The sequence below is a fragment of the Balaenoptera borealis genome (genome assembly GCF_965194805.1).
Source record: "Balaenoptera borealis genome assembly, chromosome: 9".
Classification (NCBI taxonomy): Eukaryota; Metazoa; Chordata; class Mammalia; order Artiodactyla; family Balaenopteridae; genus Balaenoptera; species Balaenoptera borealis.
In genome coordinates this window covers 67,928,065-67,945,312 of record NC_138873.1, presented here as the reverse complement: position 1 = coordinate 67,945,312, position 17,248 = coordinate 67,928,065, and the positions used below count along the sequence as shown (strand labels likewise).

The 17,248-nt window shown below is 42.0% G+C and overlaps 1 protein-coding gene across 6 annotated transcripts in view; it reads left to right on the top strand.

Moving 5' to 3' along the window:
- Nucleotides 1-17,248, top strand: part of ANKRD6 (ankyrin repeat domain 6) — a gene marked incomplete at its 3' end in the record, with an annotated part of 203,713 nt that overhangs the window by 176,499 nt on the left and 9,966 nt on the right. For 4 of the 6 annotated variants that reach the window (XM_082405932.1, XM_082405931.1, XM_082405935.1 and 1 more), the window contains 4 exons: nt 1,444-1,548; nt 2,857-2,991; nt 3,301-3,486; nt 3,944-4,096. In XM_082405932.1, the coding sequence (XP_082262058.1) occupies nt 1,444-1,548; nt 2,857-2,991; nt 3,301-3,486; nt 3,944-4,096 (579 nt within the window). The remainder of the gene's footprint in view (nt 1-1,443; nt 1,549-2,856; nt 2,992-3,300; nt 3,487-3,943; nt 4,097-17,248) is intronic. The other 2 variants (XM_082405933.1, XM_082405936.1) reach the window with 1 other exon arrangement.

Below are 17,248 nucleotides of genomic sequence, written 5' to 3'. Positions count from 1 at the left end.
AAGAGTAGCATTGTTTTACATTTTTTGCTTATCTCCTTACTGTCTTACTTAGAATTCTGGCATCTTCTTTTATTGCTGCATGCAGTCTATTGTAATGTCACTGATGTAGCTTCTGGCAAACACCACAGTACACTCATGAGAGAATGAGCATGAAAAATGCCAATGTTGTTGTAATACTATGAAAATAATCTTAACCTCATGGACTCAGGGGTCCCCGGACACTTTCAGAACTGCTGGCTTTAGGGGATGAGAATATAATTTAAAACTCCGGTTCAGCTGCAGGCAGATACTGTCAGGAATTCTCCATTTAGGAGGTACCCACTGCCTGTGGAGGATTTTTTTGTCCTATAATGTGTCACTTGAATTTAATGAACACAAGAAGAAGAAAGTCTGACACTGAGATGAAAAACACTAGGCTGAACTTCAGAGAGCCCTTATCTATCTGTATAAGAAGACAGTAGAATATTGTTTTATTGCAGAAAGATAGTATGGCCTTGAAAGTGCTTTCACCGTCTGGACACCCTTGGGTTTTTTAAGGGGGGTGAACCCTGGAACTAGGAGTAGGGAATCTGGAGGAGAAGGGTGTGGACCTGAGCCAGGGATTGAAGGTTTCCGCCAGTGCACAGGTCTGTACTCTGTGATTAAACATCTCCGCCAGCTGAGCACTCTAAGGCCCCTAGGCAGGTGGAGACACCCCCAGTGACCACTGGTCCAAGGCGTGCCGGCCACCTACGTTGTCTCGGTTAATTCCGGCGGCTCCCCATTCTCACGTTGAGAAGACAGAGCACAGAGAGGTCAAATCACTTGCCTGAAGATCTCCAGCTAGTTGCTGCTGGGCTCCTCTGGGCCTGTGGGGGTCCCACGTGTACTTGCCTGTGTCCATTCCACCTCTCTGCCCTCGAAGGGGCAGGCCACAGCCTTCTTTTGGGGGAAGAGACTCCTGCCCCGTGGTTGGTACCATGGCTCACAGGTACATCTCAGTTAGGCTTGAATTAAAGTTATGTTTGAATATGATTTGGATACAGTTTGGCCAAGAGAAAATCTGATGGGCTAGATCAGGTCCAGTGTCCCAGGATAGACCGTGCCTGGCATAGGGCTGCTGTGTCGCACAACTCCAGGGGACACCGTTCATATCCTAGTCTATGTGAGCCGTGCTCCCTGGAGTTGAGCCGTGCACGGCCTGCTCACACCTACGTGGACGCCCTGGCCCATCGCTAAATGCCTGTTAGTATTGCTGTCCTAGACTGTGAGCTCCTCAAGGTCAGGAATGATGTCCTCCCGTCTCTAGGACCCTAAGCGCCCAGCACAGGATGTAGGAGGCATAGTGGGTGGTCTTAGAGGCGCTTGTTTGATGTGAACGCCTGGTCTCCCCCCGCTTGGCTGGAGGCTCCATTAGGTCCGCGCACACCAGTGGTTTGTAACGATGCCTCTTGCCTCCTTCAGGTCTTGCGCTTCAGTCGTGGGCGAAGCCTGAGGAAAAAGAGAGAGAGGCTCAAGGAAGAGAGGAGAGCTCAGTCTGTGCCGAGAGATGATGTGGCACAAAGCAAGGTGGGGGGGTAGCCCTCCCGCCCACTTCCAGGGTGGGAAACTGTCTCCCTGCCTCCTCCGGGCCCGTCTGGCGGCTGCCGGGCCCTCCTCTGTCTCTCCTTTCCTCTGGGTCCTTCAGATCTTGTCCGTCTTTCCTTCTGGCCTCTTGTCTTCTCCTCTCCACGATTTCAGGCCGTGTACTCTCACGCCGCCCGTCTTTTCCAGCACCCTGTGTGGCTGTATTTGCGAGCCCCGTGCATCTGTGGCCTTGTCGCTTCCATGTGGACAGCACAGCCTCTCTGACACCACACCCTTCATCATGTAGAGCAGAGGTTTTCAAAATGTGGATCCACTTACCACCTGGAACCTTGGTAGAAATGCAAATCTGGGGGCCTCACCCAGCAATCTGGATCAGAAACTCTGGGCTAGGGCCCAGCAATCTGTGTTTGAACAAGCCCTCCAGGTGATTCCAGTGTGGACTACAGTTGGAGGACCAGTGGCGTAGCTTGTTGCCTCTCCTTCCGCTTAGGGAGTGAGCAGAGGCTGTGCAAATTAGAAAAAGATGCCTTCTGGGCAGACCAGCCTAGCACAGGGCACGTGTGGTGACTAGAGGCCAAGATGGACTTCAGCTCCCTCAGCCCCACTCACGCCCTCGGCTAGGCGCCTTTGTGCAGTGAACAGCTTGCACAGCAGCCCTGGAATGAACCACGCCGTTCAGCTCTCCCAGGAGGAAGAAGACGAGGATATAGAGACAACCTCTGGCACATAAGATTTTATACCAACTACTTGTTTTTCTGTCTGTTTGAAAATCTTACCAATTTCCAGGGTTAAGGCATTGTAACTCGCATTAGGTTCCTGTGTGTGAATTGTACATATTAACTTGTAGAAGTTCTCACAAGGACCAGAAATGTGATTTTTTTTTTTTTTTTTCCATTTCAGAAGGTTCTCACTCCTCTGTGAATTGTGAGGGTCCAAGGTCAAAGAATGAGTGACATTGTCTTTTTGTTGAAATGTAAAAGACCAAAAAGTCTCTAATGCTGAGGTGTTTTGTGTGTACTACGTTCCTGAAGTTGCAGAACATAGAGTTAGATCCAAGGCGATATCTAGTTTGGCACCTAATAAATGAAAAACCAAACATTCAGCTCCCCAGGAAAAGCACAGGTGTTCAGTTAAAACCACCAGGCAGTGCTTCCTATGTCTGAAATTTGTCATTGGCAAAGATTCCCAGGGGTCCTTTAGTGGATGGAGGCTGGGAAATTTTACGCCATTATTGAAAAAGGCTGGGGGATCAAGTAGAAGAGGTTTCTGGGCTTTTTTTTTTCTCTGTAGGGAAGTGTCTCAGCAGGAGACACCCATAGCAGTGAACAGGCTGTACCCGGAAAAGAAGAGTCGAGAGAAGATTTCCCGTCCGCTTCCCCGGAGCCCAGAGCAAAGGACAACAGGCAGAAAAAGTCAAGGCCCAAGGTCAGGAGGCACGTGAGAGCTGCCAAGAGGGCTGGGAGGCGGGCTGGCGGAGGGCCCTGGGGATAGCATCATGCCCAGCAGCTAAAAAGCCACTGCACTTGGCTTGCTTGCTGGTTTGGAGCCAGAGCACAGAAATCGGCCCCGGCCGGCTGCGGACACAAGGTAAGCGTGCTGGTACATCTCTTTTGACACGTACCTGGTGTAGAACGCCGAGAGACTAGCAAGGCGGGCCAGACGGGAGCCACCGGCTGGGCATCAGGCTCGCAGATGTCACGGCGCTCAGGGTGGCTGTCGCCTTCTCTCCCACAGGCGTCAGCGTTTTCTGACCCCACCCCACCAGCAGACCAGCAGCCTGGACAGCAGAAGAGCTCGCACACTCACAGTCACCCTAAAAAGAGGCCCAGGCATCGCTGTTCGCCCCCAGCCGCCCCCCACGAGTTCAGAGCGTACCAGCTCTACACGCTGTACCGGGGCAAGGATGGCAAAGTGATGCAGGTACCTGCCGGGCCCTGTCAGGGCAGGACTGTGGGCCGTAAGCGAGGTGTCTGTGTAACCCTGTTGCTGGGGGCTAATGTCCACTTTCGGTGGTGACTACAGAAGGCATGAGCTTTGAAGATAAGCCAGCTGGCCCTCCCCACCTAAACTGTGCAGTACCCTCCTGCCACTTAGGCCCGGAGAGCAGAGGGATGTTACAAAGCTCTCTGCACCGTCCTTAGGTGACTGCATAGATAATCTTGAGGCCGGATAGTGGATAAAAGCAGCTTGAGGACTGCGACCGTATGTTACCCTCTCTGAATCTTCTTAGCGCCTACGGAGCCAAGGCTTGGCCTGTCACTCCAAAGTTACCACAGGGATGAGTCTCCTCCATCACGCGTGGTCCCCTGGTATACTGGCACATACTTTCAGAAGGAACGAACGACTTGGACTGATTCCTTTTTGGCTTCCCTCTTAGGCGCCAATAAATGGCTGTCGATGTGAACCCCTGATCAACAAGCTGGAGAATCAGTTGGAGGCAACTGTGGAGGAGATCAAAGCAGAGCTGGTGTCAGTTCAGGATAAGATGAACACGAAGCTGGGGCACATGGAGAATAAGGCCCAGCACCAGGTAAGCGGTCGCCGTCCTCCTCATGGTGTGGTATCCTGGCAGAAAATGAAATCAGACCTCAGCACACCTTTCTGTTCTGCAGACTCTGCCCTGAGCATGTCGGGCTGGCTGTCAGGGAGGAGACCTGTGATTTCTTTTTTTTTTCTAATTTTATTTCTTTATACAGTAGGTTCTTACTAGTTACCTATTTTATACATATTAGTGTATACATGTCAATCCCAATCTCCCAATTCATCCCACCACCACCCCACCCTCCCGCCGCTTCCCCCCTTGGTGTCCACACGTTTGTTCTCTACATCTGTGTCTCTATTTCTGCCCTGCAAACTGGTTCATCTGTACCATTTTTCTAGGTTGCACATATATGCGTTAATATACGATATTTGTTTTTCTCTTTCTGATTTACTTCACTCTGTATGACAGTCTCTAGATCCATCCACGTATCTACAAATGACCCAATTTCATTCCTTTTTTTGGCTGAGTACTATTCCATTGTATACATGTACCACATCTTTATCCATTCGTCTGTCGATGGGCATTTAGGTTGCTTCCATGTCCTGGCTGTTATAAATAGTGCTGCAATGAACATTGGGGTGCATGTGTCTTTTTGAATTATGGTTTTCTCAGGGTATATGCCCAGTAGTGGGATTGCTGTGTCATATGTTAATTCTGTTTTTAGTTTTGTTTTTTTTTTAAATTAATTTATTTATTTATGGCTTTGTTGGGTCTTCGTTTCTGTGCAAGGGCTTTTTCTAGTTGTGGCAAGTGGGGGCCACTCTTCATTGTGGGGCGCGGGCCTCTCACTATCGCGCCCTCTCTTGTTGCGGCGCACAGGCTCCAGACACGCAGGCTCAGTAATTGTGGCTCATGGGCCTAGTCGCTCCGCGGCATGTGGAATCTTCCCAGACCAGGGCTCGAACCCGTGTCCCCTGCATTGGCAGGCAGATTCTCAACCACTGCGCCACCAGGGAAGCCCCCTATTTTTAGTTTTTTAAGGAACCTCCATACTGTTCTCCATAGTGACTGTATCCATTTACATTCCCACCAACAGTGCAAGAGGGTTCCCTTTTCTCCACACCCTCTCCAGCATTTATTGTTTGTAGATTTTTTGAGGATGGCCGTTCTGACCGGTGTGAGGAGATACCTCATTGTAGTTTTGATTTGCATTTCTCTAATGATTAGTGATGTTGAGCATCCTTTCATGTGTTTGTTGGCAATCTGTATATCTTCTTTGGAGAAATGTCTGTTTAGGTCTTCTGCCCATTTTTGGATCGGGTTGTTTGTTTTTTTGATATTGAGCTGCATGAGCTGCTTGTATATTTTGGAGATTAATCTATTGTCAGTTGTTTCGTTTGCAAATATTTTCTCCCATTCTGAGGGTTGTCTTTTCATCTTGTTTGTAGTTTCATTTGCTGTGCAAAAGCTGTTAAGTTTTATTAGGTCCCATTTGTTTATTTTTGTTTTTATTTCCATTACTCTAGGAGGTGGGTCAAAAAGGATCTTGCAGTGATTTATGTCATAGAGTGTTCTGCCTATGTTTTCCTCTAAGAGTTTTATAGTATCTGATCTTACATTTAGGTCTTTAATCCATTTTGAGTTTATTTTTGTGTATGGTGTTAGGAAGTGTTCTAATTTCATTCTTTTACGTGTAGCTGTCCAGTTTTCCCAGTACCACTTATTGAAGAGACTGTCTTTTCTCCATTTTATATCCTTGCCTCCCTTGTCATAGATTAGTTGACCACAGGTGCGTGGGTTTATCTCTGGGCTTTCTATCCTGTTCCATTGATCTATATTTCTGTTTTTGTGCCAGTACCATATTGTCTAGATTACTGTATCTTTGTAGTATAGTCTGAAGTCAGAGAGTCTGATTCCTCCAGCTCCATTTTTTTCCCTCGAGAACACTTTGGCTATTCGGGGTGTTTTGTGTCTCCATACAAATTTTAAGATTTTTTGTTCTAGTTCTGTAAAAAATGCCATTGGTAATTTGATAGGGATTGCATGGAATCTGTAGATTGCTTTGGGTAATATAGTCATTTTCACAGTACTGATTCTTCCAATCCAAGAACATGGTATATCTCTCCATCTGTCTGTATCATCTTTAATCCCTTTCATCAGTGTCTTATAGTTTTCTGCATACAGGTCTTTTGTCTCCCTAGATAGGTTTATTCCTAGGTATTTTATTCTTTTTGTTGCAGTGGTAAATGGGAACGCTTCCTTAATTTCTTTTTCAGATTTTTCATCATTAGTGTATAGGAATGCAAGAGATTTCTGTGCATGAATTTTGTATCCTGCAACTTTACCAAATTCATTGATTAGCTCTAGTAGTTTTCTGGTGGCATCTTTAGGATTTTCTATGTATAGTATCATGTCATCTGCAAACAGTGACAGTTTTACTTCTTCTTTTCCAATTTGGATTCCTTTTATTTCTTTTTCTTTTCTGATTGCCATGGCTAGGACTTCCAAAACTATGTTGAATAATAGTGGTGAGAGTGGACATCCTTGTCTCGTTCCTGATCTTAGAGGAAATGCTTTCAGTTTTCCACCATTGAGAATGATGTTTGCTGTGGGTTTGTTGTATATGGCCTGTATTATGTTGAGGTAGGTTCCCTCTATACCCACTTTCTGGAGAGTTTTTTTCATAAATGGGTGTTGAATTTTGTCAGAAGCTTTTTCTGCATCTATTGAGATGATCATATGGTTTTTATTCTTCAGTTTGTTAATATGGTGTATCATGTTGATTGATTTGCGTATAGTGAAGAATCCTTGCATCCCTGGGATAAATCCCACTTGATCATGGTGTATGATCCATTTAATGTGTTGTTGGATTCTGTTTGCTAGTATTTTGTTGAGGATTTTTGCATCTGTATTCATGAATGATATTGGTCTGTAATATCTTTGTCTGGTTTTGGTATCAGCATGATGGTGGCCTCATAGAATGAGTTTAGGAGTGTTCCTTCCTCTGCAAATTTTTGGAAGAGTTTGAGAAGGATGGGTGGTGTTAGCTCTTCTCTAAATGTTTGATAGAATTCACCTGTGAAGCCATCTGGTCCTGGACTTTTGTTTGTTGGAAGATTTTTAATCACAGTTTCAAATTCATTACTTGTAATTGGTCTGTTCATATTTTCTATTTCTTCCTGGTTCAGTCTTGGAAGGTTATACCTTTCTAAGAATTTGTCCATATCTTCCAGGTTGTCCATTTTATTGGCATAGAGTTGCTTGTAGTAGTCTCTTAGGATGCTTTGTATTTGTGCGGTGTCTGTTGTAACTGCTCCTTTTTCATTTCTAATTTTATTGATTTGAGTCCTCCTTTTTCTTGATGAGTCTGGCTAATGGCTTATCAATTTTGTTTATCTTCTCAAAGAACCAGCTTTTAGTTTTATTGATCTTTGCTATTGTTTTCTTTGTTTCTATTTCATTTATTTCTGATCTGATCTTTATGATTTCTTTCCTTCTGCTAACTTTGGGTTTTGTTTGTTGTTCTTTCTCTAGTTCCTTTAGGTGTAAGGTTAGATTGTTTATTTGAGATTTTTCTTGTTTCTTGAGGTAGGCTTGTATTGCTATAAACTTCCCTCTTAGAACTGCTTTTGCTGCAGCCCATAGGTTTTGGATCATCGTGGTTTCATTGTCGTTTGTCTCTAGGTATTTTTTGATTTCCTCTTTGATTTCTTCAGTGATCCGTTGGTTATTTAGTAACATATTGTTTAGCGTCCATGTATTTGTGTTTTTTATGTTTTTGTCCCTGTAATTGATACTAATCTCACAGCGTTGTGGTCAGATAAGATGCTTGATATGATTTCAATTTTCTTAAATTTACTGAGGCTTGATTTGTGACCCAAGATGCGATCTGTCCTGGAGAATGTTCCGTGCGCACTTGAGAAGAAAGTGTAATCTGCTGTCTTTGGATGGAATGTCCTATAAATATCAGTTGAATCTATCTGGTCTGTTGTGTCATTTAAAGCTTGTGTTTCCTTATTAATTTTCTGTTTGGATGATCTGTCCATTGGTGTAAGTAAAGTGTTAAAGTCCCCCATTATTACTGTGTTTCTGTCGATTTCCTCTTTTATAGCCGTTAGCAGTTGCCTTATGTATTGAGGTGCTCCTATGTTGGGTGCCTATATATTCATAATTGTTATATCTTCTTCTTGGATTGATCCCTTGATCATTATGTAGTGTCCTTCCTTGTCTCTTGTAACATTCTTTATTTTAAAGTCTATTTTATCTGATATGAGTATTGCTACTCCAGCTTTCTTTTGATTTCCATTTGCATGGAATATCTTTTTCCATCCCCTCACTTTCAGTCCGTATGTGTCCCTAGGTGTGAAGTGGGTCTCTTGTAGACAGCATATATATGGGTCTTGTTTTTGTATCCACTCAGCAAGCCTGTGTCTTTTGGTTGGAGCATTTAATCCATTCACGTTTAAGGTAATTGTTGATATGTATGTTCCTATGACCATTTTCTTAATTGTTTTGGGTTTGTTTTTGTAGATCCTTTTCTTCTCTTGTGTTTCCCACTTAGAGAAGTTCCTTTAGCATTTGTTGTAGAGCTGGTTTGGTGGTGCTGAATTCTCTTAGCTTTTGCTTGTGTGTAACGCTTTTGATTTCTCCGTTGAATCTGAATGGATCCTTGCTGGGTAGAGTAATCTTGGTTGTAGGTTCTTCCCTTTCATCACTTTGAATATGTCATGCCACTGCCTTCAGGCTTGTAGAGTTTCTGCTGGGAAATCAGCTGTTAACCTTATGGGAGTTCCCTTGTATGTTGTCATTTTTCCCTTGCTGCTTTCAGTAATTTTTCTTTGTCTTTAATTTTTGCCAGTTAGATTACTATGTGTCTCGGCATGTTTCTCCTTGGGTTTATCCTGTATGGGACTCTCTGCGCTTCCTGGACTTGAGTGGCTATTTCCTTTGCCATGTTAGGGAAGTTTTTGACTATAATGTCTTCAAATGTTTTCTCGGGTCCTTTCTCTCTCTCTTCTCCTTCTGGGGCCCCTATAATGTGAATGTTGTTGTGTTTAATGTTGTCCCAGAGGTCTCTTAGGCTGTCTTCATGTCTTTTCATTCTTTTTTCTTTATTCTCTTCTGCAGCAGTGAATTCCACCATTCTGTCTTCCAGGTCACTTATCTGTTCTTCTGCCTCAGTTATTCTGCTGTTTATTCCTTCTAGTGTATTCTTCATTTCATTATTGTATTTTTCATCTCTGTTTGTTCTTTAATTCTTCTAGGTGTTTGTTCTTTAATTCTTCTAGCTCTTTGTTAAACATTTCTTGCATCTTCTCGGTCTTTGCCTCCATTCTTTTTCCGAGGTCCTGGATCATCTTCACTATCATTATTCTGAATTCTTTTTCTGGAAGGTTGCCTATCTCCACTTCATTTAGGTGTTTTTCTGGGGTTTTATCTTGTTCTTTCATCTGATACATAGCCCTCTACCTTTTCATCTTGTCTGTCTTTCTATGAATGTGGTTTTTGTTCCACAGGCTACAGGATTGTAGTTCTTCTTGCTTCTGCCCTCTGCCCTCTGGTGGGTGAGGGTATCTAAGAGGCTTGTGCAAGTTTCCTGATGGGGAGGGACTGGTGGTGGGTAGAGCTGGGTGTTGCTCTGGTGGGCAGAGCTCAGTAAAACTTTAATCTGCTTGTCTGCTGATGGGTGGGGCTGGGTTCCCTCCCTGTTGGTTGTTTGGCCTGAGGCGACCCAACACTGGAGCCTACCTGGGCTCTTTGGTGGGGCTAATGGTGGACTCTGGGAGGGCTCATGCCAAGGAGTACTTCCCAGAACTTCTGCTGCCAGTGTCCTTGTCCCCGTGGTGAGCCACAGCCACCCCCCTCCTCTGCAGGAGACCCTCCAACACTGGCAGGTAGGTCTGGTTCAGTCTCCTATGGGGTCACTGCTCCTTCCCCTGGGTCCTGATGCACACAATACTTTGTGTGTGCCCTCCAAGAGTGGAGTCTCTGTTTCCCCCGAGTCTTGTCGAAGTCCTGCAAACAAATCCTGCTAGGTTTCAAAGTCTGATTCTCTAGGAATTCCTCCTCCCTTTGCCGGACCCCCAGGTTGGGAAGCCTGACGTGGGGCTCAGAACCTTCACTCCAGTGGGTGGATTTCTGTGGTATAAGTGTTCTCCAGTTTGTGAGTCACCCACCTAGCAGTTATGGGGTTTGATTGTATTGTGGTTGCGCCCCTCCGACTCTCTCATTGTGGCTTCTCCTTTGTCTTTGGATGTGGGATATCTGTTTTGGTGAGTTCCAGTGTCTTCCTGTCGATGATCGTTCAGCAGTTAGTTGTGATTCTGGTGCTCTCGCAAGAGGGAGTGAGAGCACATCCTTCTACTCCGCCATCTTCCAGATGATGTGTGATTCCTTTAAAGGCATTAACTTAACATTTTTTAGGAGCATGTTCAAATTGCTTCTGACTATAAAAATAACATATACTCATTATGGAGCATTTTTTAAAAATATGAAAACTAGGAAGGAAAATAAATCACCTATAAGCCCACTATGATGAGAAAGCACTATTAATGTTTGGGTTTATTTCCTTCCAGTCTTTTTAAGTCTGTGTGCTTTACACCCCTTTCCCACTGTACACTAAAGTAATATAACCGTGTCTGTCTGGTTTTATTTTTCCAACTTTATTTTGAAAGTTGGCATACATACAGAAAAGGTGAAATGATAGCTTAATGAATGCTTGTTCACTCTTCACCTAGGTTCAACCAGTCGATACTGTGTTGCCACGTTTGCTTTGTCTCTCTCACACACTTTTTGTTCTCTTGCTGAACTGTTTGAGATTTAACTGTAGACTGTCCTGACTCCCTCACCTCTAAGTACTCCAGAGCACATCGACTAAGAATGAGGATTTTGTCCTTCCTAACACAGTACCATTTTCACATCTGAGAAAATTAACACTAATCGCATAATATCCATCCATATTCAGATTTTCTCAATTCTCCCAAAATTTTTGTTTTGTTTTGTTTTGTTTCACTATTTTTTATTTTTGGCTGTGTCTTCACTGCTGCGCACAGGCTTTCTCTAGTTGTGGCGAGCAGGTGCTACTCTTCGTTGCGGTGTGCAGGCTTCTCATCACGGTGGCTTCTCTTGTTGCGGAGCATGGGCTCTAGAGCGCAGGCTCAGTAGTTGTGGTGCACAGGCTTTGTTGCTCCACGGCATGTGGGATCTTCCCAGACCAGGGCTCGAACCCGTGTCCCCTGCATTGGCCGGCAGATTCTTTTTTTTTTTTTTTTAACATCTTTATTGGAGTGTAATTGCTTTACAGTGGTGTGTTAGTTTCTGCTTTATAACAAAGTGAATCAGTTATACATGTGTTCCCATATCTCTTCCCTCTTGCGTCTCCCTCCCTCCCACCCTCCCTATCCCACCCCTCTAGGTGATCACAAACCACCGAGCTGATCTTCCTGTGCTATGCGGCTGCTTCCCACTAGCTATCTATTTTACGTTTGGTAGTGTATATATGTCCATGCCACTCTCTCACTTTGTCACAGTTTACCCTTCCCCCTCCCCATATCCTCAAGTCCATTCTCTAGTAGGTCTGTGTCTTTATTCCCGTCTTACCCCTAGGTTCTTCATGACCTTTTTTTTTTTCTTTCTTAAATTCCATATATATGTGTTGGCATACAGTATTTATTTTTCTCTTTCTGACTTACTTCACTCTGTATGACAGTCTCTAGGTCCATCCACCTCACTACAAATAACTCAGTTTCGTTTCTTTTTATGGCTGAGTAATATTCCATTGTATATATGTGCCACATCTTCTTTATCCATTCATCTGTTGATGGACACTTAGGTTGCTTCCATGTCCTGGCTATTGTAAATAGAGCTACAATTAACATTGTGGTACATGACTCTTTTTGAATTATGGTTTTCTCAGGGTATATGCCCAGTAGTGGGATTGCTGGGTCATATGGTAATTCTAATTTTTGTTTTTTAAGGAACCTCCATACTGTTCTACATAGTGGCTGTATCAATTTGCATTCCCACCAACAGTGCAAGAGGGTTCCCTTTTCTCCACACCCTCTCCAGCATTTATTGTTTGTAGATTTTTTGATGATGGCCATTCTGACCGGTGTGAGATGATATCTCATTGTAGTTTTGATTTGCATTTCTCTAATAATTAATGATGTTGAGCATTCTTTCATGTGTTTGTTGGCAATCTGTATATCTTCTTTGGAGAAATGTCTATTTAGGTCTTCTGCCCGTTTTTGGATCGGGTTGTTTGTTTTTTTGTTACTGAGCTGCATGAGCTACTTGTAAATTTTGGAGATTAATCCTTTGTCAGTTGCTTCATTTGCAAATATTTTCTCCCATTCTGAGGGTTGTCTTTGGTCTTGTTTATGGTTTCCTTTGCTGTGCAAAAGCTTTTAAGCTTCATTAGGTCCTATTTGTTTATTTTTGTTTTTATTTCCATTTCTCTAGGAGGTGGGTCAAAAAGGATCTTGCTGTGATTTATGTCATAGAGTGTTCTGCCTATGTTTTCCTCTAAGAGTTTGATAGTGTCTGGCCTTACACTTAGGTCTTCAATCCATTTTGAGTTTATTTTTGTGTATGGTGTTAGGGAGTGTTCTAATTTCATTCTTTTACATGTAGCTGTCGAGTTTTCCCAGCACCACTTATTGAAGAGGCTGTCTTTTCTCCACTGTATATTCTTGCCTCCTTTATCAAAGATAAGGTGTCCATATGTGCGTGAGTTTATCTCTGGGCTTTCTATCCTGTTCCATTGATCTATATTTCTGTTTTTGTGCCAGTACCATACTGTCTTGATTACTGTAGCTTTGTAGTATAGTCTGAAGTCAGGGAGCCTGATTCCTCCAGCTCCATTTTTCGTTCTCAAGATTGCTTTGGTTATTCGGGGTCTTTTGTGTTTCCATACAAATTGTGAAATTTTTTGTTCTAGTTCTGTGAAAAATGCCAGTGGTAGTTTGATAGGGATTCCATTGAATCTGTAGATTGCTTTGGGTAGTATAGTCATTTTCTCAATGTTGATTCTTCCAATCCAAGAACATGGTATATCTCTCCATCTATTTGTATCATCTTTAATTTCTTTCATCAGTGTCTTATAATTTTCTGCATACAGGTGTGTTGTCTCCTTAGGTAGGTTTATTCCTAGATATTTTATTCTTTTTCTTGCAATGGTAAATGGGAGTGTTTTCTTAATTTCACTTTCAGATTTTTCATCATCAGTGTATAGGAATGCAAGAGATTTCTGTGCATTAATTTTGTATCCTGCTACTTTACCAAATTCATTGATTAGCTCTAGTAGTTTTCTGGTAGCATCTTTAGGATTCTGTATGTATAGTATCATGTCATCTGCAAACAGTGACAGTTTTACTTCTTCTTTTCCGATTTGGATTCCTTTTCTTTCTTTTTCTTTTCTGATTGCCATGGCTAGGACTTCCAAAACTATGTTGAATAATAGTGGTGAGAGTGGGCAACCTTGTCTTGTTACTGGTCTTAGTGAAAATGGTTTCATTTTTTCACCATTGAGGACGATGTTAGCTGTGGGTTTGTCATATATGGACTTTATTATGTTGAGGTAAGTTTCCTCTATGCCTACTTTCTGGAGGGTTTTTATCATAAATGGGTGTTGAATTTTTTTGAAAGCTTTTTCTGCATCTATTGAGATGATCATATGGTTTTTCTCCTTCAGTTTGTTAATATGGTTTATCACATTGATTGATTTGCCTATATTGAAGAATCCTTGCATTCTTGGGATAAACCCCACTTGATCATGGTGTATGATCCTTTTAACGTGCTGTTGGATTCTGTTTGCTAGTATTTTGTTGAGGATTTTTGCATCTATGTTCATCAGTGACATTGGCCTGTAGTTTTCTTTCTTTGTGACATCTTTGTCTGGTTTTGGTATCAGGGTGATGGTGGCCTCGTAGAATGAGTTTGGGAGTGTTCCTCCCTCTGCTATATTTTGGAAGAGTTTGAGAAGGATAGGTGTTAGCTCTTCTCTAAATGTTTGATAGAATTCGCCTGTGAAGCCATCTTGTCCTGGGCTTTTGTTTGTTGGAAGATTTTTGATCACAGTTTCAATTTCAGTGCTTGTGATTGGTCTGTTCCTATTTTCTATTTCTTCCTGGTTCAGTCTCGGCAGGTTGTGCATTTCTAAGAATCTGTCCATTTCTTCCAGGTTGTCCATTCTATTGGCATAGAGTTGCTTGTAGTAATCTCTCATGATCTTTTGTATTTCTGCAGTGTCAGTTATTATTTCTCCTTTTTCATTTCTAATTCTATTGATTTGAGTCTTCTCCCTTTTTTTCTTGATGAGTCTGGCTAATGGTTTATCAATTTTATTTATCTTCTCAAAGAACCAGCTTTTAGTTTCATTCATCTTTGCTATCATTTCCTTCATTTCTTTTTCATTTATTTGTGATCTGATCTTTAAGATTTCTTTCCTTCTGCTAACTATTGGGTTTTTTTGTTCTTCTTTCTCTAATTGCTTTAGGTGCAAGGTTAGGTTGTTTATTTTAGATGTTTCCTGTTTCTTAAGGTAGGATTGTATTGCTATAAACTTCCCTCTTAGAACTGCTTTTGCTGCATCCCATAGGTTTCGGGTCATCGTGTTTTCATTGTCATTTGTTTCTAGGTGTTTTTTGATTTCTTCAGTGACCTCTTGGTTATTAAGTAGTGTATTGTTTAGCCTCCATGTGTTTGTATTTTTTACATATCTTTTCCTGTAATTGATACCTAGTCTTATAGCGTTGTGGTCAGAAAAGATACTTGCTACGATTTCAGTTTTCTAAATTTACCAAGGCTTGATTTGTGACCCAAGGTATGCTCTATCCTGGAGAATGTTCCATGAGCACTTGAGAAAAATGTGTATTCTGTTGTTTTTGGATGGAATGTCCTATAAATATCAATTAAGTCCATCTTGTTTAATGTATCATTTAAAGCTTGTGTTTCCTTATTTATTTTCATTTTTGATGATCTGTCCGTTGGTGAAAGCGGGGTGTTAAAGTTCCCTACTCTTATTGTGTTACTGTCGATTTCCCCTTTTATGGCTGTTATTATTTGCCTTATGTATTGAGGTGCTCCTATGTTGGGTGCATAAATATTTACAATTGTTATATCTTCTTCTTGGATCGATCCCTTGATCATTAGGTAGTGTCATTCTTTGTCTCTTGTAATAGTCTTTATTTTAAAATCTATTTTGTCTGATATGAGAATTGCTACTCCAGCTTTCTTTTGATTTCCATTTGCATGGAATATCTTTTTCCATCCCCTCACTTTTAGTCTGTATGTGTCCCTAGGTCTGAAGTGGGTCTCTTGTAGATAGCATATATACGGGTCTTGTTTTTGTATCCATTCAGCCAGTCTGTGTCTTTTGGTGGGATCATTTAATCCATTTACATTTAAGGTAATTATCAGTATGTATGTTCCTATTCCCATTTTCTTAATTGTTTTGGGTTTGTTATTGTAGGTGTTTTCCTTCTCTTGTGTTTCTTGCCTAGAGAAGTTCCTTTAGCATTTGTTTTAAAGCTGGTTTGGTGGTGCTGAACTCTCTCAGCTTTTGCTTGTCTGTAAAGTTTTAAATTTCTCCATCAAATCTAAATTAGATCCTTGCTGGGTAGAGTAATCTTGGTTGTAGGTTTTTCTCTTTCATCACTTTAAATATGTCCTGCCACTCCCTTCTGGCTTGCAGAGTTTCTGCTGAAAGATCAGCTGTTAACCTTATGGGGATTCCCTTCTATGTTATTTGTTTTTCACTTGATGCTTTTAATATTTTTCTTTGTATTTAATTTTTGATAGTTTGATTAATGTGTGTCTTGGCATGTTTCTCCTTGGATTTATCCTGTATGGGACTCTCTGCGCTTCCTGGACTTGATTGACTATTTCCTGTCCCATATTAAGGAAGTTTTCAACTAGAATCTCTTCAAATATTTTCTCAGTCCCTTTCTTTTTCTCCTCTTCTTCTGGGACCCCTGTAATCCGAATGTTGGTGCATTTAACGTTGTCCCAGAGGTCTCTGTGACTGTCTTCAATTCTTTTCATTCTTTTTTCTTTATTCTGCTCTGCAGTAGTTATTTCCACTATTTTATCTTCCAGGTCACTTATCCGTTCTTCTGCCTCAGTTATTCTGCTATTGATCCCTTCTAGAGTATTTTTAATTTCATTTATTGTGTTGTTCATCATTGCTTGTTTCCTCTTTAGTTCTTGTAGGTCCTTGTTAAATGTTTCTTGCATTTTCTCTATTCTATTTCCAGGATTTTGGATCATCTTTACTATCATTATTCTGAATTCTTTTTCAGGTAGACTGCCTATTTCCTCTTCATTTGTTAGGTCTGGTGGGGTTTTACCTTGCTCCTTCATCTGCTGTGTGTTTTTCTGTCTTCTCATTTTGCTTATCTTACTGTGTTTGGGGTCTCCTTTTCGCAGGCTGCAGGTTCGTAGTTCCCGTTGTTTTTGGTATCTGTCCCCAGTGGCTAAGGTTGGTTCAGTGGGTTGTGTAGGCTTCCTGGTGGAGGAGACTAGTGCCTGTGTTGTGGTGGATGAGGCTGGATCTTGTCTTTCTGGTGGGCAAGTCCACGTCTCGTGGTGTGTTTTGGGGCGTCTGTGGCCTTATTACGATTTTAGGCAGCCTCTCTTCTAATGGATGGGGCTGTGTTCCTGTCTTGCTAGTTGTTTAGCATAGGGTGTCCAGCACTGTAGCTTGCTGGTCATTGAGTGAAGCTGGGTCTTGGTGTTGAGATGGAGATCTCTGGGAGATTTTTGCCGTTTGATATTACGTGGAGCTGGGAGGTCTCTTGTGGACCAGTGTCCTGAAGTTGGCTCTCCCACCTCAGAGGCACAGCCCTGATGCCTGGCTGGAGCACCAAGAGCCTTTCACCCACATGGCTCAGAATAAAAGGGAGAAAAAATAGAAATAAAGAGGATAAAATATAATAAAGTAGGATAAAATAAAGTTATTAAAATAAAAAATAATTATTATGAAAAAAATTTAAAAAAGAAAAAAAAACAGAATCCTAGGACAAATGGTGAAAGCAAAGCTATACAGACAAAATCTCACACAGAAGCATACACATATACACTCACAAAAAGAGGAAAAGGGGAAAAAATAATATATTTTGCTCCCAAAGTCCACCTCCTCAATTCAGGATGATTCGCTGTCTATTCAGGTATTCCACAGATGCAGGTACATCAAGTTGATTG